This window comes from Aegilops tauschii, chromosome 3 (assembly GCF_002575655.3).
Source record: "Aegilops tauschii subsp. strangulata cultivar AL8/78 chromosome 3, Aet v6.0, whole genome shotgun sequence".
In the NCBI taxonomy this organism is placed as follows: Eukaryota; Viridiplantae; Streptophyta; class Magnoliopsida; order Poales; family Poaceae; genus Aegilops; species Aegilops tauschii.
In genome coordinates, this window is record NC_053037.3 from 607,553,820 (window position 1) to 607,576,552 (window position 22,733).

Here is a 22,733-nt window from a genome sequence, read left to right on the forward strand (position 1 = left end):
ATTTATTAAGGAAAGTGGGACGTGAACGTGGTCCTCTTGGCAAGAAAGGGAACCCTATGTTCTTTTTAGATAGTAGAGATTTGTGCGATAATAGGTTATTAGTTGAGCCTGGTTATATCGGTTAGAAAACACAAGTGGTACTTTTAGGAACACACCGCTTTGAATTTTGCTCACAGGTAATATGGTGAAGTTATTTAAAAAATATTAAATTTATGAATAAAGGGTATTATAATAATATGACTTTCATGGTGGTGGAATAAATATAGGCACCCACCAAAAGTAATACAGGTGGTAGAAAAATTGGAAGCATTATTAAAAAAACAAATAGGCGGGTGTGTACCAAAATGGTGGGAACATTAGTAATATTTTTTTGTATTTACTAGATGGTAGATCAGTAGTTTCACAACTGTGGATATGATCTTCCCACATCCCTGTTATGACCATTTTCTTAGCCTTACAAACCGGGTCGATCTTGACATTCTTATATTCCATGTGGATATGCTCAAGATGTATAATGTGATCCATATCCTCACGATCTTGCTTCAACCTTTGTTCCATGTCCTCGTTTTCTTGCTTCAACTGTTGATACATGTTATAACACTTGCTTCAATTTTGGTCCATGGTTTCATGCCCTTGAGCTTAATTTCCATGTCCACCCGGTGAACCAGCACCTTACGCTCCATGTCATCACATTTTGTTTAACCTTCCAGCCCATGTCCACATGCTCCTGATGCTAATTATCTTACATGTCCTCAAGCGCCATATGCGCATACTTTTCCATCTTTGCATGGTCACAATGCTCCTTTGGATCCAAGGTCCATGCAGCAAAACACAAATTGGTGCTAGTTTTGGTACAAAGGCCAACTGAAATATATGAGTTTACTAACCTAGTCATTGTGGGAGTTAAAGAACAATATCAGAAACCATTTAACGCAATAAATAAATTAAGAAGCAGCCTGTGAAACACCCGTTTTAAAATAGAATGGAAAAAATATATCAGGTTACATGTTTTTTTATCGTTCTTAGCTCCCACAACAACAACAAGGTTAGTATTGCATTGAAATAGGTCTTTGTCCCAAACCCCCAAACCTAAAACTAGTTATTTGTGGTTTGCTACAACGACCATGGATTAGAAGGTGCATCAAAACCATGCGGATGTGGACAAGTATGTGCATCTAACCCATGGGGCATGGACCAGAAGGTGCAACAGGAGCATGAGGAGATGAACAATAAAGTTAAGCAAGAACGTGATGATACGAATCATAAGGTGTTGATCTACCAGGTGGACATGGACATCAAGATCAAGGAAAAGTGTGTAGCCATGGACGGAATTCAAGCATGAGTATGAGAGCATAGATCATAAGTTTAATTAGGAGTGTGAGGAAATGGGCCGAAAGTTTAAAAAGGATCGTGATGGCATGGATTGCATTACACATCTCGAGCTAGTCCAGACGTATTGAAAGAACATGCAGGTGCGTGCGAAAATGGACTAAACATTGCAGCAAGAGTGTGAGGGCATGGATTGCTAGTGCAAGTCCACATGGAATCGTAAGTGGCGTACAACTGTGTGAGGGTGTAGCCAAAGATACATTCCTTTGTTTCTTAATTTTCACAATAGCTATATGTAAGTAGCCTGAATTTAGAATTTGGGCCAGTCGATTTTCCCGTGAAGGAAGGAACAACGGGGAGGGGGGGGGGGTAAGGAGCTCGTCCTAGGGAAGGAAGGAGCTCGCCAAAGAAGCCCTCTGGGTCTATTTTAGGGTGGTAGGCAACCCAGGCATCTATCCTAGGGTGGAAGGCGACCCACCATTATCTATCTTAGTGGTGTGGGGGGTGCTGCATGTTCGCCGAAGAAAACTCTTCATCACCTAGGTTAGAGGGATTTTCGGGGGTGCCGGAAGCACGGCGATGGGCGACGGTTGGGAGGGGAGGCTGAGCGGTCGGCCGGTGGTAGCAGACGGTGGGAGGAAGAATGGTTGGAGGAAGAAGACTTGAGCTGAACCATTCTTTCTTTATCCATTGGCTCAAATTGATCCTGGAAAATCGACTGACCCAGTTTTACTTTTCAGGTGACTTGCGGTTAGCCGGTCCTCTTATTTTTGCTCTTTTTGTTCTCTCACCCACAAATACCATCACAATCTTATAACCATTGCATGCTTTGACCTAGTAGGTACAATTCTACACTCCTTCACAAGTGTAGGAATAATGTTTCAGAAACTCTCGCCGGATAGGTATATGGCACTGATGTGATGCACATCCAAAATAATATAGATCAAATATAGTTACAAAGTGAATACTGATTTGTATGGCCTTGAGACCAAGGGTGAACCACGAGACGGGTTGGTCTTGATGTCAGGTCTAGAAGATGCAGATCAAATGATGCATGCTCGAGAGGGGAGAAAAATAATGTGAGATACACATTGTCAAGAATCGTCCAACCGCAAGTGATAGTTATGATGGCTGCACTGAATTTTGTGTTTTCTAAAAATTCGACAATGCTTTGGGTTACATCATGTCTAAGTTGATCTTTATATTTTTTCTATGGTTTTGGGGGTTGAAACTAAACAGTAATTCAGGGGTTCCACCAACATGATCTTGGGAACTAAATTTTTTGTTTTAGTAATTGTTTACTAGCTACCACATTGTCAAGAATTTCGTACATTTGGTAGTAATAATCTAATAATTATTGTTTTTTAGAATAATAGTTTCAAACCAAAACAGTGAAATGTGTGACTTCATGCTCAAGCTAAATTCCTGAGGGTTAATAGGATTGACATCTTACTATTGTCAGGAAAACAACAAGTGCAGACTTGGAAACGAGGGAGAATAGAACCCGAAAGTTAAGCGTGCTCAGGCTGGAGTAGTGAGAGGATGGGTGACCGTCCGGGAAGTTAGATGATTTGGAATGATGAGGGGTGATTAGAGATTAGAGGTTAAATTGAGCAGTGATGAGGGGTGATTAGAGATTAGAGATTAAAATAATTCAGAAATTTGAAAAATAAAAAATTTAAAAAAAAATCATAAAATTTCCTTTAGTACCGGTTGGTGTTACCAACTGGGACTAAAGGTGGACCTCCAGGCAGCGGCCACGTGGAGGGCCTTTAGTCCCGGTTCGTGTAAGAACCGGGACTAAAGGGGGAGGCTTTAGTAACGACCCTTTAGTCCCGGTTCGAGAACCGGGACTAAAGGCCCTTATGAACCGGGACTAAAGGCCCTTTTTCTACTAGTGTGAGGTTTAAATTATTTTGTTGATGAACGACCTTTGTATCCCTATGGCACTATCAAGTTCTCTCATTTCAACCAACCCTGGCCTTTCCATCTCAGGAAGGACCACCCGAGTCTCCAGCACTGGTGCTGACACAGGCGCGGGCGGGGAGGAGGGCTTCGACAAATTCCACCTACTGGAGATTACCTTTTGTCCGTTTAAATGAATCTTATCGGCAGGTATATGTCTTGTTATGCAGTTATTTTAAAATATAGATCGAAGATAGAAAAAAGAGCAGAAGTTTGGAGAGCTACTGTTAAAACGAAAAGGGGACATGTTCCCTATTTCTCTTATTCTGTCATAATGCTTTTTGGTCATATACTAGAGTAGAATCATGAGCTCATGTCGAAGGTAATCAATGTCAAAGGAAAACCTTTACCTGTAGAACAGCAAAGTCCTGAGTTTAGTCATATAAAATATGAGATGTCACCCCTACTGTATCTAATCTAGTTTATTTTATGCTTCAGAAAATATTAAGCATGTGTTGGCTGTAGGATTGCTTACCCCTGAAGTGCTTGGCTGTAGGGTCGTTTAGTTGCATCATAAGACATTGTTGTTGAATTGAAATCTACCAGTGCTTTTGGGCCTGCTTCTCATGATTCTTTCTTGAAGCTGTTTCTTGGAAGAGCTGTGTTCATGCAGGCACAGAGACACAAGTTATATGGGTAATTTGCGTCTGAGGCGTTTCTGTGATGTCACTCTTTTAACCTTGGAGATCTGATGCATTCCGCATTCTGTATTATATTCTCTCTCTTTGTGTTTTTCTCTATTTTGATTCCTTTGGGTGAAATGAGGGTTAAATTATTTTTTTGATGATCCCGGACTTGCTTCAATCCTGACTCGGCCACTGAAAAGGGAGGAGCACTTTGGAAATTCCAGCTCCAAAACGCAGCTCACTGTCATACCATGTTGACCATTGACGTTTACTTGGAAACCCATGACAAGATCAGTGTGTGGGACCCACATGCCATTATGCTAGGTTCCCTACCACTACCAGTCAATAGTGGCAGGAAGATATTTCCTCCATGATCGTGCAAGTCGAGCCATTCCACATCGCATCGCAGCAGAGTGCACAAGTCCACCCAGCCAGTCTTCTTCTACTAACTGTATGTATATAAACACATAGCCCATGGGCATCCTCGATCCTCCTCCTTCCCGGCCGGCCAACCAACCAAGAATGGCGCCACCACGGAGGAATCCCACCCTGCACACTTGTTACTACATCTGCCTTCTTCTCCTCGTGTCCACGGCCACCATATCCGCCGCAGTCACCGCTTCCTCCTACTACACCGCCTGCCCTTCCCTGTCGCCCGCTCAAGACCGCCACACCAAAGCCGACGACGCCCTTTCGCTCGTCCGCTCCTTCCAGATCTCTGCCGGCAAGTTCTCCCGCGGCGCCGATGGCTCCTTTTTCCCCGGCGATGACCCCTACAACGCCCGCTCCTTCTACTTCTTCCCACACGGCGCCTCCCGCACGGACGACCCGGCTCTCGTCCACCTCGCCGCCACCTTCACCCTCAACGACCCCTTCCGTAATGACAGCGGCGCCGACTCCGTCTCCTTCTTCCTCGACGGTTACTACTCCTCAGCCACACTGGAGCTCTGCATGGTTGGGACGGGCACAGAGCGCACCGAAGATGGCTCTCTCAAGCACTACCCCGACGTCGCCCTCCGCCTCCGCGTCCCCAGTCCTCCCACCCTCGCCGATCCCTTCGTGACTGGCAGCCTGGAGGGCGGCGCCGGCCTCGGAACCATCCGCCTCCTCGCGTATGCCGAGGGCGACGACTACGTGTACGGCTCCAAGCGCGCGGCCTGCAGCCCGAGCCCACCGAAGCAGCCGGCCAGCGGCTCGCTCAGGGTGCTCGGCGGCGACCACCCTTTGTCCGTGTGCGCACACCTGACACCACAGCTCATGACCTCGTACAGGCTGAGGCTGGAGCACGGCGGCACTCTGCTTCCCCGGATGCGCGTAAACCAGGTGCACTGCGCCGTGGACGGCGCCGGCGTGCACGTGCGCGCCTACGCGGTGCTCTCGAACGACACCACGCCGACCGAGAGGCGCGAGTACTACCGCCGCCAACGACGCTTCTTGGTCCGCGAGGAGGCCGTCGTGGCCGACGGGCACTGGGACACGGATCGCCGCATGCTCTGCCTCAGGGCGTGCCGGGTGGAGCTCCCGGTGCCGCCGTCTGCTCCGGCGGTGCCAGAGCATGGATGCGGGATCGGGATGAGCTTCTGGTTCCCGGCCGTGTGGACGATGCGGGAGCGGAGCGTCGTTGCCGGGATGCTCTGGAACTCGACCCAAGCCGGCGCTGGACTGATAACAGCGTCGAGCATGGACGGCCAAAGAAGCTCCACCAACCTCTCCGACGTGAAGTACAGCTACAACGACACGCTGCTCAACGAGGCCATGAAGCATTACCTCAAGATCAGCAAGGAGAAGAAGATCACCGTGGGTTCGCACTTGTTCCCGGATTTTAACACAACTCACCGTGACTTTCAGTTCGGTTTCTACGGGCCGGACATCGGGAGCGGACACGCGGACCCTGTCACAATCGGCTCGGTGATGGTCGCCGGCAATATGCTGGCCGCCGACGATGCCTTCTCCTGGCAGCCTGCGGTGGTTGACGACACAAAGCAGGATCTGCTGGTGAATGTCAGCTACGACATACGCTACTCTGCTCCACGAGACAACTGGGTGCGTGCTAGCAGTAATATGTCCTACTACTCAAACTACTCGATGAGGCCTCAGAGAAGACGCATCTCGGCGGAGGGCCTCTATGATCCGAAGAGGGGTCTCCTGTGCATGGTGGGCTGCCAAGAGCGCAACGGCTCGACGGACTGCCAGATTCTTGTGACGGTGCAGTTCGCCGCGGTTGATTCCATGGCGCACGAGCACGGAACAGGGGTGATCAGCAGCCTTAGGGACAAGACCGATGGCCTTTTCTTCGAGAAGATCCAGTTCACTTTGTATGGGATGTATGCGACAGAAGTGTCCGAAGCCATATTGAGGATGGACCTCGAGAGCATCATGTCGATGGCCTCCACGACGCTGTCGTGCGTCTTCATCGTCCTGCAGATCCTCCACACCAGGAGGAACCCGGAGGTGGCTCCGGCGACGTCGGTCACCATGCTCACCGTGCTCACCATGGGATACCTCGCCCCTCTCGCGCTCAATACCGAGGCCCTGTTTGCAAGCCGGAGGAGCCGGTACTTTCCCTATGAGTACTCGACCAGCCGGTGGATCGAGATGAACGAGGTGGTGATGAGGGCGCCCACGCTGATCGCCTTCGTGCTGCAGCTGCGCCTTCTTCAACTCGTGTGGTCCGGCCGCCGAACGTCCACCCTGTCCGACAGGACCGTGCTGTGGATATGTGTGCCCTTGTATGTGCTTGGAGGAGTCCTGGCCGCGGTCGTCCACATGATCAATGCTCATGCCGCCACGAGCCGCAACCCGTCGGGCATCGTCATGGGTGGCGGGCCGGCGACGATCTGGGAGGACCTTGTGTCGTACGCGGGGCTGGTACTGGATGGCTTCCTCCTCCCGCAGGTCATCCTGAACGCGTCCTTGGGAGGATCCAGAGCTCGAGCGATCTCGCCATGGTTCTACATAGGGGGCACCATGGTCCGTGTGGCGCCTCATGTGTACGATGTGGCCAGAGTCCATGTCTACAAGCCGAGCATGCACTCGTCCGACCTGTACGCGAGCCCTCATGGCGACTTCTTCGGTGTCGCGTGGGACGTGGTTATACCTTGCGGGGCGGCGCTGCTGGCCTTGTTGATGTTCTTGCAGCAGCGGCTCGGAGGCACCGCATCGCTTCCTTCGGAGAGGAGATCGGGTGGATATGAGATGGTCTCTAACATTTAGCTTAAAACGGGGGACTTCTCCTTCTGGGAATCAAAGGGTGCAGTTACGGTTCATGGAATAACATGTATTGTTTTCGGTTGAAAGCAAAGAAAATGTAGCTTATGTATTGTGGTAGGTATGTCCATTTGCTCTTCAATATGAGATGCTTTTTTCAAGAATACAAGGAATACATGCACAACCCTCATCGGTTGGCCATGTCGTGTGCTCGCTACTATCTCGGCTGATGGGTCACTGCATCCCTCAAGGCTAAGATATCCTAGACATACAAGAAATGTGCGGTATTTCAATGGAATGACTGGAATTTACACAAATATATGGTGCTAAGTCAATGTTAAAATTTCGTAACCAATGTAGAGACGAATGTTTGCTAGTAACGAATTCGGGAAAAACACCAAGCTTTGCCCCTCAGGGTTGGTGTTGGCTTCTTAGCACCGTGGGTCACCAACACCAACAAAACTAGAAAATATGTTTAAATTATATGTTTTGTTACTGCATCCATGGAAGCAAAGATACGCAAGATATATTAGAAATGTACGGTATTTCAATAGGATGACAAGAATTTACGCAAATATTTGGAGATATGCAACACCAAGATTAAATTTCGTATGGAAGAGATGAATATTTGGTAGTAATGAGACAAATTGTCCGGTCCTTTCGTAGGGGAGACTTATGTGTGAGATATCCCATTACATGAGATCTATGACATCGATTTTTTTTAAATACATGTTCATGCATTCTCAAAAATTTTGTAGACACATAAATGTTTGATGTGCAACCTCAAAAAATAGCAGCTCCTAATTCAACCTACTACAATAATAGAAACAAAAACGGTAAAATTGGATGTGAATAGTGTCAACCTCCTGCAAATGCCGTATAACCTCTCTGACCTATATATTTCTGGAGGATTTATCACATTTGCCCGTTTTGTGGCCCGAACAAATGTGGTATATTTGGCCCGATCCATAAATAATATCCGCGCGGCCTGCAAAACTCCCCGCAACCGATATATTTGCGGGTTGCAAGACGATTTAGGGTTCCCATCTCGCATCTCCTCCACCACCTCCCTTTCCAAACTCTGGCACGAAATTCGTAAATAATGAAAGAAATGAATATTTGGTAGTAATGAATTTACACAAATAAATGGTGATACGTAATACCAATGATAAACTGTCGTAAACAATGAAAGAGACGAATGTTTGGTAGAAACGAATCTGCATTGGGAAAAACACCAAGCTTTGCCCCTGATAGTTGGAGTTAGCTTCTTATTACAATGGGTGGCTGACTCCAACAAAACCAGAAAAAAAATTCATTAAATTTGTAATAATCATTGCTCATTAGAGCTGCTCAGCATCATCATGTGAAAGGGTTAATGACTAGGATTTATCCCACCAAGGTTATTAATTTCAAGTATGCAGATGAATGTTTGTCTTTCGGGTCTGTCTAGGACGTATCTAGATTTATTGCACATCTAAGTGACTCAATCAAGCATCCTCAAGTAAAATCAATGACATAGGACTTAGATGTGCGATGCTTATGACACATCTAGATGTCCTTTAGCAAAACCGTTGTATCTTTTACCCTCTTGGGTCAAAAGGTATGAGCAAGGGGATGGGAAGATCTGAAAACAAATAATTGACTGCAAATAGATAACTAAAAGCCCCAACCACTAGTAGAAAACAAGGTTTTGGTTCGGGCCTGGCCAGCCCATTAGTCCTGGTTCAGTCACGAACCGGGACCCATGGGGGGCATACGTCCCGGTTCGTGAGCCCAGGGGGCCGGCCTGGGCCTCGTGGGCATTGGTCCCGGTTCGTCTGGACCCATTTTTCCCGGTTCCTGGCACGAACCGGGACCAATGGGCCTCGCTCCTGGCCCACACACATTGGTCCCGGTTCGTGGCTCGAACCGGGACAGAAAGGGGAGCTTTAGTCCTGGTTCCAGCCACGAACCGGGACAAATGAGTTTCCTATATATACCCCATCGCCGCAGCAGAGCACTCCATAGTGCTCTGTTTTTTCTGGCCGGCGAGGGGATGGCATTTGGGTGCTCTAGCTCACCTCCTATGCACATGAGGTGTTCGATGAAATGCCCGAGCCACACTAGTTAAGCTTTCTCCTCTCGAAGCTCGACCTCCAAGCTCCATTTCCCCCGAGATTTGCATAGGTTTAGCGGTCCGTCATGTCCCGTCCCCGTCTTCACCGCCGTCGATCGCCCGCGCCGATCTCGTCACCGGCACCACCGTGGTGAGCCTCTTGTTCTTATCTTCTTTCTGAAAGAAAAACAATTCTTACTTTAGATAGATACTTGTCTAATTTTCTTACTTTTGACACACATAATTATATATAATGCAGGCAGATGAACCGGCAATGGATATACGGTGACAGACACACCTCCGAGTACATTAAGGGCCTGCATAATTTTCTCGAAGTGGCTGAGGCAAACAAGCAGAATGGTTTTATGTGTTGTCTATGCCCTATATGTGGGAATACGAAGTCTTACTCTGACCGGAAAATCCTTCACACCCACCTGCTTTATAAGGGTTTCATGCCACACTATAATGTTTGGACCAGGCACAGAGAAATAGGGGTTATGATGGAAGACAACGAAGAAGAAGAGGACGATGACAACTATGTGCCCCCTGAATACGGTGTTGCTGCAACGGGGGAAGCTGCTGAAGATCAAGAGGAACCAGACGATGTGCCCGATGATGATGATCTCCACCGGGTCATTGTCGATGCAAGGACACAATGCGAAAGTCAAAAGGAGAAGCTGAAGTGCGATCGCATGTTAGAGGATCACAAAAAAGGGTTGTACCCCAATTGCGAAGATGGCAACACAAAGCTCGGTACCGTACTGGAATTGCTGCAGTGGAAGGCAGAGATTGTTGTGCCTGCTAAAGGATTTGAGAAGCTACTGAAAATATTGAAGAAGAATCTTCCAAAGGATAACGAATTGCCCGACAGTACGTACGCCAGCAAAGAAGGTCGTATGCCCTCTAGGATTGGAGGTGCAGAAGATACATGCATGCCCTAATGACTGCATCCTCTACCGTGGTGCGTACGAGGATTTGAACGCATGCCCGGTATGCGGTGCATTGCGGTATAAGATCAGACGAGATGACCCTGGTGATGTTGACGGCGAGCCCCCAGGAAGAGGGTTCCTGCGAAGGTGATGTGGTATGCTCCTATAATTCCACGGCTGAAACGTCTGTTTGATACGTCTCCGTCGTATCTACTTTTCCAAACACTTTTGCCCTTGTTTTGGACTCTAACTTGCATGATTTGAATGGAACTAACCCGGACTGACGTTGTTTTCAGCAGAATTGCCATGGTGTTATTTATGTGCAGAAACAAAAGTTCTCGGAATGACCTGAAACTCCACGGAGATTATTTTTGGAAATAATAAAAAATATTGGCAAAAGAATCAAGGCCAGGGGCCCACACCCTGTCCACGAGGGTGGGGGCGCGCCTGCCCCCCTCGGCACGCCCCCTGCCTCGTGGGCCCCCTGGTGCTCCACCGACCTCAACTCCAACTCCATATATTCGTGTTCGGGGAGAAAAAAATCAGAGAAAAAGATTCATCGCGTTTTACGATACGGAGCCGCCGCCAAGCCCTAAACTCTCTCGGGAGGGCTGATCTGGAGTCCGTTCGGGGCTCCGGAGAGGGGAATCCATCGCCGTCGTCATCATCAACCATCCTCCATCACCAATTTCGTGATGTTCACCGCCGTGCGTGAGTAATTCCATCGTAGGCTTGCTGGACGGTGATGGGTTGGATGAGATTTATCATGTAATCGAGTTAGTTTTGTTAGGGTTTGATCCCTAGTATCCACTATGTTCTGAGATTGATGTTGCTATGACTTTGCTATGCTTAATGCTTGTCACTAGGGCCCGAGTGCCATGATTTCAGATCTGAACATATTATGTTTAATGAATATATGTGAGTTCTTGATCCTATCTTGCAAGTCTATAGTCACCTACTATGTGTTATGATCCGGCAACCCCGAAGTGACAATAATCGGGACCACTACCGGTGATGACCGTAGTTTGAGGAGTTCATGTATTCACTATGTGTTAATGCTTTGGTCCGGTACTCTATTAAAAGGAGGCCTTAATATCCCTTAGTTTCCATTAGGACCCCGCTGCCACGGGTGGGTAGGACAAAAGATGTCATGCAAGTTCTTTTCCATAAGCACGTATGACTATATTCGGAATACATGCCTACATTACATTGATGAATTGGAGCTAGTTCTGTGTCACCCTATGTTATGACTGTTACATGATGAACCGCATCCGGCATAATTCTCCATCACCGATCCAATGCCTACGAGCTTTTCACATATTGTTCTTCGCTTATTTACTTTTCCGTTGCTACTATTACAATCACTACAAAACCCAAAAATATTACTTTTGCTATCGTACTTTGCTACTAAATACTTTGCTGCAGATACTAAGTTATCCAGGTGTGGTTGAATTGACAACTCAACTGCTAATACTTGAGAATATTCTTTGGCTCCCCTTGTGTCGAATCAATAAATTTGGGTTGAATACTCCACCCTCGAAAACTGTTGCGATCCCCTATACTTGTGGGTTATCAAGACTATTTTCTGGCGCCGTTGCCGGGGAGCATAGCTCTATTCTTTGAGTCACTTGGGATTTATATCTGCTAGTCACTATGAAGAACTTGAAAGACAAGAAAACTAAAATTTATCCCTCAACTACGAGGGGAGGTAAGGAACTGCCATCTAGCTCTGCACTTGATTCACCTTCTGTTTTGAGTAAGCTTGCGACACCTAAACCTGCTTCTGCCATTAATTCTGATATGTCGCATGTTATTGATGATGCCACTTCTGCTATGCATGATACTTATGATGAAACTACTTATATGCTTGATACTACTGTGCCACTTGGTGAATTTCTTGATGAACAACTTGCTAGGGCTAGAGAGAATGAAATTATGGAAACTGATAATACTGAAGAAAGTGATGATGAAGACTCTCCTAATAAATATGAATTGCCTGTTGTGCCTGAGGGCTATGTTATGGATGAAGAGACTAAAAGAGACTTTCTTGCTTGCAATGATAGAAGTGATCTTAAGAAATTATTAGCTAAGCTTAAACAAAAAACTCTGAATGCTAGAATGAAATTTGATCCTGCTTACGCTACTTCACCTATCTTTGTTACTGATAAGGATTATGAATTCTCTATTGATCCTGATATAATTACTTTGGTTCAATTTGATCCTTTCTATGGCTATGAATCTGAAACTGTTGTGGCACATCTTACTAAATTAAATGATATAGCAACCCTATTCACTAATGATGAGAGAACTCGCTACTTTTATATCCTTAAAATATTTCCGTTCTCATTAAAGGGTGATGCTAAGATATGGTTTAATTCTCTTGATCCTGGTTGTGTGCGTAGTCCCCAGGATATGATTTATTACTTCTCTGCTAAATATTTCCCTGCTCATAAGAAACAAGCTGCTTTAAGGGATATATACAATTTTGTGCAAATTAAAGAAGAGAGTCTCACACAATCTTGGGGGAGGCTTCTCCAATTAATTAATGCTTTCCATGATCATCCTCTTAAGAAAAATGAAATACTTGATATCTTTTATAATGGACTAACCGATGCTTCCAGAGATTACCTGGATAGTTGTGCTGGTTCTGTTTTCAGGGAAAGAACACCGGATGAAGCTGAAATTCTATTGAATAATATGCTGACAAATGAAAATAGTTGGACACTTCCTGAGCCAGCTCCTGAGCCTATTCCTAAACCAACTCTGAAGAAAAGAGGTGTTCTATTTCTCAGTCCTGAAGATATGCAAGAGGCAAAGAAATCTATGAAAGAAAAAGGTATTATAGCTGAAGATGTTAAGAATTTACCTCCTATTGAAGAAATACATGGTCTTAATTTACCGTCTGTTGAAGAAATACATGATTTTAATCCATCATCTATTGAAGAAATACATGGTCTTGATAACCCGACACAGGTAGTGAAGGTAAATTCTCTCTATAGATATGATAAAGCTGAAATCCCTCCTACTAAGTTTGCTAGCCAATGTTTGGATGAGTTTGATAACTTTATGGTTAATCAAGAAGACTTCAATGCTTATTTTGGTAGACAATTGAAACAAAATGCTTATATGATTGAACACTTGGGTGATTATATGTCTAGAGTTAAAGGTGAACTTAAACTCATTAGGAAACATGCTTCTATGGTTACCACTCAAGTAGAACAAGTACTTAAAGCTCAGAATGATTTTCTCAATGAATTGAATAGTAAGAATAATGACTATGCTGTTAGAGTGGCTACTAGAACTGGTAAAATGACTCAGGAACCTTTGTATCCTGAAGGCCATCCTAAGAGAATTGAGCAAGATTCTCAGAGAAATAATATTGATGGACCTAGTCCTTCTAAAAAGAAGAAAAAGAAAAATGATAGGACTTTGCATGCTTCTAGTGAACCTGTTGTAGACACACCTGAGAATCCCAATAATATTTCTATTTCTGATGCTGAAACATAATCTGGTAATGAACATGAACCTAGTGATAATATTAATGATGATGTTCATGTTGATGCTCAACCTAGCAATGATAATGATGTAGAAATTGAACCTGCTGTTGATCTTGATAACCCACAATCAAAGAATCAACGTTATGATAAAAGAGACTTTGTTGCTAGGAAACACGGTAAAGAAAGAGAACCATGGGTTCAGAAACCCATGCCTTTTCCTCCCAAACCATCCAAGAAAAAGGATGATGAGGATTTTGACCGCTTTGCTGAAATGATTAGACCTATCTTCTTGCGTATGCGATTAACTGATATGCTCAAAATGAATCCTTATGCTAAGTATATGAAAGAAATTGTTACGAATAAAAGAAAGATACCGGAAGCTGAGATTTCCACCATGCTTGCTAGTTATACTTTGAAGGGTGGAATACCAAAGAAACTTGGAGATCCAAGAGTACCCACTATACCATGCTCCATTAAAAGAAATTATGTTAGAACTGCTTTATGTGATCTTGGAGCCGGTGTTAGTGTTATGCCTCTCTCTTTATATCGTAGACTTGATTTGAATAAGTTGAAACCTACTGAAATATCCTTGCAAATGGCTGATAAATCAACTGCTATACCTGTCGGTATTTGTGAGGATGTGCCTGTTGTAGTTGCGAACGTGACTATTTTAACAGACTTTGTTATTCTTGATATTCCCGAGGACGATAGTATGTCTATTATTCTTGGAAGACCCTTTTTGAATACTGCAGGGGCTGTTATTGATTGCAACAAAAGCAATGTCACTTTTCATGTTAATGGCAATGAGCATACGGTACACTTTCCGAGGAAACAACCTCAAGTCCACAGTATCAATTCTATTGGAAAAATTCCATCGATTATTTTTGGAGGTTTTGAATTTCCTCTTCCTACTGTCAAAAAGAAATATGATATTCTTATTATTGGGGATGTGCATATCCCCGTTGAGGTAACATAGTGTTATTCGAAATTTCTCCGGTTTCATGCGATTCGGAATGAGTTTGTTAACAAGACCTGATCAACCTTGTTACTGGATTCCTTTTGATGAGCATGAGATGGATGAAGTTAGAAAGCACAACCTTGTGTACCCTCCTACTTTCTGCTATTTAGTTGAAATAAAGTAAAATTAGTATTTTCTGTTTGTTTCCTGAATTATCCGTGCAATATAAAAATACCCCAAAAATAAAAGTTCTCCAAATGCCCTGCCAATTTAATATGATTTTTTCTGCAATATTTGAGAATATCTGGCACTGAGAACACAGCAGGGGAACAAGCACCTGGCCACGAGGGTCCAGGGCGTGCCCACCCCCCTGGGCGCGCCCCCTGCCTCGTGGGCCCATGGTGGCTCTCCTCCACTTATTCATGCACCCACACACTTCTTCTTCCTCCCAAAAAATCACCATCCAGCTCAAGCACGAGTTCTAGCTCATTTTGCTGTGATTTTCGATCTCCTTGCTCAAAGCACCTGTCACAAAACTGCTTTGGGGGATTGTTCCTTGGTATGTGACTCCTCCATTGGTCCAATTAGTTTTTGTTCTAGTGCTTTATTCATTGCAAATTTGTGCTACCTAGGTGACCATGTTCTTGAGCTTGCATGTCAAATTTATATGGTTCCAAGTAGTTTTAATGCATGGTATAGGCTCTAGGCACTTGTAGGAGTAGTTGCTATCAATTTTGTTGAGCTTGGTTCACTTTTATTTGAAGTTACTAAAAATTTCAGAAATTTTCAGAAAACGATGAAGAGATTTTTGAGGGGCTCATCGAGCCGAAGCTCGAAGAAAAAGCAAAGTGAAGAAGCAGAGAGGCCCAAATATAATCTGCCTCGCACCACGGAGGTTCGGCTGTGTGAATGGCCTTCCGATGATTTCTTGAGAGCAGCCAGGATTTATGATGATTTTTATGAATTGGCTGAGAATGCAGGCCTCACCGACTTCCTCCGCGACCAACGCGAACAGTATCTCTTACTCACCAATACTTTTATGCAAAACTTCTACTATTATCCTAAGGAATCACCTCCTTCAGTAGAGTTTCATTTATATGATGTGGTTAAGAAGATGTCATTATGTGAATTTTGCAGGGTTTGCAAAATACCTTTCGAGGGTAGCTTAGAGGAACCACATCGTAAAGATGTGGACGGGTTTATTGATACTATTACTGTAGGGGAAACTAGGAAGGTTTCCGATGCAAGAATCACTAGCATACATTTTCCTGTTTTACGCTACTTTGCAATATTTGCTAGTCGTTGCTTAATTGGTCGCGGAAACTGTGGAAACCTTAGTGTTCCTGATATTATTATTTTGTTCCATGGTTTATTCCGTGACGACTCTGTTAGTATGGGCGGTATTATTGCCAAACGGTTAAGTCTAAACCGTACAAAGGGCCCCAACTTTGGAGGTGTCTATGCTTCACGCCTTGCTGCATACTATAACATACCTATTAGGCACTATGAAAAAGAAGAAAAATTGCTGCCTACTGTTTATTTAGATTATAAGAGTATGGTAGCACATAATTTTCTTGTTAAGAATAGGGAAAGGGCGCTTAAATACAAATTGTTCTTTGATAAACATCACCCTGAGACTATTACCTTGCCTGCTCCTTCCTTGTTTGATTTATTTGCAGGCTAGTATCTCGTTCCGCTGGCGGCCATTCACGCCTACCGGAACCCTACATCAGCCACAGAGCCAGAGCTGGAACCACAATTTGATCCTCCACGACCGTCTAATTACCAGTGGGATCCGGAGATGATTGCCAACCAGTGGCAATCAGAGGCCTCTTCTTCTCAGTACGACCCCAACTACAACTTTGGATATCCGCCAGGCCATCCGTGGCAATAGACCAACTTAGGCCAAAAGCCTAAGCTTGGGGGAGTACGTATTTCCCATCGACATTACATTTATGTTCACACACTCATTGCTAGCTGTCGGTGCTCATACTCTTTCATTGTAATATCCATGCTAGTTTATTTTCCTTTTATGCTTTCTTCTTGTGTGTTTGATAAACCTTAAGAAAAAGCAAAAAACCAAAAAAAATTTAGTTGTAGCTTTTAGCTAGTTTACTTTCTTGCTGTAGTAGTAATAATTAAAAGAAAACCCAAAAAGATTTCCTGTTCTTCTTTTGCTTGTTGGGAGCTTTCTCGTGTAAATAGTTTTATTTCTTTTCTTTTCTTTGGGGGTTGATAGGAGAAGACCATAATTAAATTGTTGTAGTGGCTCTTATATGCATTATTGTTGATTTAACCAAGAGCCCATATTGCCTTGTCTTCTCCTGTTTATTGAATGCTCGCAGATTCCAGCTTAGTCCAATGCACGTGCACTATTATTATTGTTCACATCATTCGGTCGTGCAAGTGAAAGGCAATAATGACGATATATGATGGACTGACTGAGATGAGAGAAGCTGGTATGAAATCGACCTCTCTTGTTTTTGTAAATATGATTAGTTCATCATTCCTGATTCAGCCTATTATGAATAAACATGTTTGCAATGACAATTAGAGATTATAGTTACTTATGACATGCTTAATTAGCTAGGAGTTTATAATGGTTTACCTTGCATGCCAACGTGCTATTAAAATGGTTGTGATGTGGTATGATGGGGTGGTATCCTCCTTTGAATGATTCAAGTGACTTGACTTGGCATATGTTCACACATGTAGTTGAAACAAATCAATATGGCCTTCACAATATTTATGTTCATGGTGGATTATATCCTACTCATGCTTGCACTCAATGTTTATTAATTTTAATGCATGTTCATGACTGTTGTCGCTCTCTAGTTGGTCGCTTCCCAGTCTTTTGCTAGCCTTCACTTGTACTAAGCGGGAATACTGCTTGTGCATCCAATCCCTTAAACCCCAAAGTTATTCCATATGAGTCCACTATACCTTCCTATATGCGGTATCTACCTGCCGTTCCAAGTAAATTTGTATGTGCCAAACTCCAAACCTTCAAATGAAATTCTGTTTTGTATGCTCGAATAGCTCATGTATCAACTAGGGCTGTCCGTATCTTCCATGTTAGGCGGGTTATTCTCAAGAGGAGTGGACTCCACTCCTCACTCACGAGAAAATGGCTGGTCACCGGGATGCCCAGTCCCATGCTTTATGCAAACCAAATCAAAATAATTGCAAACAAAACTCCCCCCGGGACTGTTGTTAGTTGGAGGCACTCGTTGTTTCGAGCAAGCCATGGATTGATGCTTGTTGGTGGAGGGGGAGTATAAACTTTACCATTCTGTTTGGGAACCGCCTATAATGTGTGTAGCATGGAAGATATCGCCATCTCTTAGTTGTTATGTTGACAATGAAAGTATGCCGCTCAAAATATTATTTATCTCTGCTTTAAAACCGAGCTCTGGCACCTCTACAAATCCCTGCTTCCCTCTGCGAAGGGCCTATCTATTTACTTTTATGTTGAGTCATCACCCTCTTATTAAAAAGCACCAGCTGGAGAGCACCGCTGTCATTTGCATTCATTGCTATTAATTTATATTGGGCATGACTATGACTGGATCTCTTTTACCATGAATTACAATGTCTAGTCAGTCCTTGATCTTTAAAGGTGCTCTGCATTTATGTTTTGCGGTCTCAGAAAGGGCTAGCGAGATACCATCTTGTTATATCATATTATGATTGTTTTGAGAAAGTGTTGTCATCCGAGATTTATTATTATTGCTCGCTAGTTGATTATGCCATTGATATGAGTAAACATGAGATCTAAGAGTTATTGTGAATATGGTTAGTTATAATCTTTGATGAAAACTTGAATGTTGGCTTTACATATTTACAACAACAAGAGCAGACAGAGTTTGTAAAAGTTTTTCTTTATCACTTTCAGTTTATCAACTAAATTGCTTGAGGACCTGAAAATCCACGAAGATTATTTTTGGAAATAATGAAAAATATTGGCGAAAGAATCAAGGCCAGGGGGCCCACACCCTGTCCACGAGGGTGGGGGCGCGCCTGCCCCCCTGGGCACGCCCCCTGCCTCATGGGCCCCCTGGTGCTCCACCGACCTCAACTCCAACTACATATATTCGTGTTCGGGGAGAAAAAAATCAGAGAAAAAGATTCATCGCGTTTTACGATACGGAGCCGCCGCCAAGCCCTAAACTCTCTCAGGAGGGCTGATCTGGAGTCCGTTCGGGGCTCCGGAGAGGGGAATCCGTCGCCGTCGTCATCATCAACCATCCTCCATCACCAATTTTGTGATGCTCACCGCCGTGCGTGAGTAATTCCATCGTAGGCTTGCTGGACGGTGATGGGTTGGATGAGATTTATCATGTAATCGAGTTAGTTTTGTTAGGGTTTGATCCCTAGTATCCACTATGTTCTGAAGATGTTGCTATGACTTTGCTATGCTTAATGCTTGTCACTAGGGCCCGAGTGCCATGATTTCAGATATGAACCTATTATGTTTTCATGAATATATGTGAGTTCTTGATCCTATCTTGCAAGCCTATAGTCACGTACTATGTGTTATGATCCGGCAACCCCGAAGTGACAATAATCGGGACCACTCCCGGTGATGACCGTAGTTTGAGGAGTTCATGTATTCACTATGTGTTAATGCTTTGGTCCGGTACTCTATTAAAAGGAGGCCTTAATATCCCTTAGTTTCCATTAGGACCCCGCTGCCACGGGAGGGTAGGACAAAAGATGTCATGCAAGTTCTTTTCCATAAGAACGTATGACTATATTCGGAATACATGCCTACATTACATTGATTGGAGCTAGTTCTGTGTCACCCTATGTTATGACTGTTACATGATGAACCGCATCCGGCATAATTCTCCATCATCGATCCAATGCCTACGAGTTTTTCACATATTGTTCTTCGCTTATTTACTTTTCTGTTGCTACTGTTACAATCACTACAAAACACAAAAATATTACTTTTGCTATCGTTACCGTTACTTCCATACTACTTTGCTACTAAATACTTTGCTGCAGATACTAAGTTATCCAGGTGTGGTTGAATTGACAACTCAACTGCTAATACTTGAGAATATTCTTTGGCTCCCCTTGTGTCGAATCAATAAATTTGGGTTCAATACTCTAACCTCGAAAACTGTTGCGATCCCCTACACTTGTGGGTTATCACTGTTCAGAAACGAAAAGCATGCCAAGTTGATGCGATGGCACAGAGAGGACCGTAAGAAAGACGGGAAGTTGAGAGCACCCGCTGACGGGTCGCAATGGTGACAAATCAAGAGAAAATACTGGGCTGTGTTTGCAGGTGACCCAAGGAACGTATGGTTTGGTTTAAGCGCGGATGGCATTAATCCTTTCGGGGAGCAGAGCAACAATCACATCACCTGGCGCGTGACTCTATGTATGTATAACCTTCCTCCTTGGATGTGCATGAAGCGGAAGTTTATTATGATGCCAGTTCTCATCCAAGGCCCTAAGCAACCCGGCAACGACATTGATGTTTACCTAAGGCCATTAGTTGAAGGACTTTTACAGCTGTGGAATCAAAACGGTGTACGTGTGTGGGATGAGCACAAACAGGAGGAATTTAACCTGCACGCGTTGCTGTTTGTAACCATCAACGATTGGCCCGCTCTCAGTAACCTTTCAGGACAGACAAACAAGGGATACCACGCATGCACGCACTGTTTAGCTGACACCGAAAGTATATACCTGGACAAATGCAGGAAGAATGTGTACCTGCTGCAAAAATTGGGAAGCACTTTGCAAGATGTATGATTTTTATGAGGGTATGCTTGTCACCATGGATCTTGGTGATCCTGACATCGACCAAGACAATATTGACATTTGGGTCCTTGTTGATACGCTTCCAATTCTACCGCTATGTGAGTTTCTCAAACATAGTTATTAACTAATTTATATTGTTCATTTCAAAATAGTCGACAGCTTATTTTCATTCTTCAAACAATGTGCGGAACATGGTAGACAGAACCTACTACACCGATGGCTCTGAGTTAATTTATCAGGAGAAAAATCATTTGGTCTCATTTTGTACTGATCTTGAGAATTACAATATCTATTATAAAACTCCTCCACATTATGGTCAATACGTGCCACTAGTGCACGTGTTGAACTACGGTAACATCCATGGAGATGCCATGGTAAGATTTTTTTAGTATTACGACATCCGTGCATCTTTTGCATAAATTCTTTTGAAACTTAACTACATTGCTAACTACGAAGTTATTACTATGTTTTTCAACAGGAAATCCCGAATGATTGTGTGCCTCATCTGATGTATTAGAATGGTCGCCTTGATGTTTTGAACATACAGCCAGGTCATCCTATGAATCTCAACTGTCCATACCGGATTTTTAAAAGAAGTGGAGACATGAAAATCAAAGAATGAAAAAAATATATGGACAGTCGTAAGGAGGTTCTTAGAAGCAAAAGGAAGCGAAGCGCATGAATTGGAGACAGGATGATCTCCATTCTCCATAATGGAGAGTCAGGGTCTATATTGTTTTATGCTATTTTATCTTAAAGAGGGTATTTAGGTCCTACCTAATACTGATGATCATGTGCTAAGAATAATTAAGTAGGGTTGGTTCGATGACTATAAGGATGATGATCGTATGGCTTGTTATTAATAACGAGTAGAAGTTGTATGATGATGATTAATAGGACTTGTTATTATGATGATGCATGATACGAGCATGAAGAGTTATTATATATCAGTGGGTGAAATGAACATGGATTGGATTGAAGTGAAGGCAACATGCATGTGGTGCATGTCGAAAGTAGTACTAATCCAAACTAGATCAAGTTATAGGATTAGTATTACTTTCGACATGCATCACATGTTGCCTTCACTTCAATCTAAGCCATGTTTAGGCATAGCAGTAGTGTTGGTAAACCAAGCACGGAGATAAGAGAGGGCACTTCTCTCTATTAGCTAGCTAACACCCTAAATTAAACCCCAAAACCCCCTAACCACCCCTTTTCAAAAAAAAAATCTCAGCTCCTGCCAGTTGCTGACGCGTGGATGCCTTTTGGTCCTGGTTGGTGCCACCAACCGGGACCAAAGGCCCTCCTGCCTGGGCTCGCCGCAGCGGCCACATGGAGGCCCATCTGTCCCGGTTGGTGTAAGAACCGGGACTAAAGGTGTAGGGCTCTAGTACAGACACTTTAGTCCCGGTTCCTCAACCGGGACAAATGGGCTTTACGAACCGGGACAAATGGCCTTTTTTTTACTAGTGAACCTTTTCTCATGCTTCTCCCGAAGGACAGAGCTCAGGTGACTTGCCCCTGCACTGCGACTTGCGGCTATGCATCAGCCACTCAAACGCCATCCAACGGACAGCAGCTAGCCAAAGCACAAACACCCCATGTTCTATACAGTTCACCGTTAATTAATTCTTGGTTACTCGTTAATAAAAATGGTTACGTACTGGATGAGCTACTTTGAGAAACCAGAACAAGACAAGTGTGTGGGACACATTTTCTCTTCGACATTTCCTCCCATTTTCTCTTCCATACATGCAAGTTGCGTACAAGTGACCACGTCGACGCCGGCTGGCGCTGCAGCGTGCCAGCGTCCAAAATGGCCGGCTAATTAAGTAGTGCAAACACAAGGCCGGCTAACCAGCTCCACCTCTATGCTCAAGAAGCCACAGATCAACAATGAAAACATAGAGAAGATATTAATTCAATTAGTGGGAGCAGTTAAGAAAGTTAGATATCTTCTAAACTGTCTAGTTGTGGTTCTTATTTTTTTTGGTCTTTCTCTTATAGAAAAGAATTGATGAATTATTATGTACTCCAATGTCACTGAATGAAATAAAGAAGTAAAGACATGTGTTTCGGTGGCCGAAAATAAAATGTATATGAGTTTTTTTAACTTTGTTAAATATAAATGATCAGCTAGGTCGAATGAATTTTAATGAAATATATATACTTCACTAAATTTTAAGGGATAGATTAGAAATGCCCCATCCAATGCCCACGTCGCAGCCGGCCGGCAGTGCAGCATCCAAACAAAATGGCCGGCTACGTATAGACTATAACAGAGGCCCGGCTAACCAGCTCCACCCCTAGGCAAACACATGGCCGGCTAACCAGCTCAACCAACCGAAA

The 22,733-nt window shown here is 44.0% G+C and overlaps 1 protein-coding gene and 1 non-coding gene across 2 annotated transcripts; both read left to right on the forward strand.

Moving 5' to 3' along the window:
* The first annotated feature begins 3,898 nt into the window (after positions 1-3,898).
* Positions 3,899-3,994, forward strand: LOC120962232 (small nucleolar RNA Z101). The gene has a single exon (XR_005753073.1). It is a non-coding gene; the product is annotated as a small nucleolar RNA Z101 (small nucleolar RNA).
* Positions 3,995-4,387: 393 nt separating this feature from the next.
* LOC109783880 (uncharacterized) lies at positions 4,388-7,285 on the forward strand. Its single transcript, XM_020342457.4, has one exon. The coding sequence runs from the start codon at positions 4,395-4,397 to the stop codon at positions 7,131-7,133; it is 2,739 nt and encodes a 912-aa protein (XP_020198046.2). The 5' UTR covers positions 4,388-4,394; the 3' UTR covers positions 7,134-7,285.
* The last annotated feature ends 15,448 nt before the right edge of the window (positions 7,286-22,733 follow it).

What these genes read in the sequence shown, in the direction of transcription:
- LOC109783880 (XM_020342457.4), top strand. Translation starts at nt 4,395, where the DNA reads ATGGGCATCCTCGATCCTCCTCCTTCCCGGCCGGCCAACCAACCAAGA.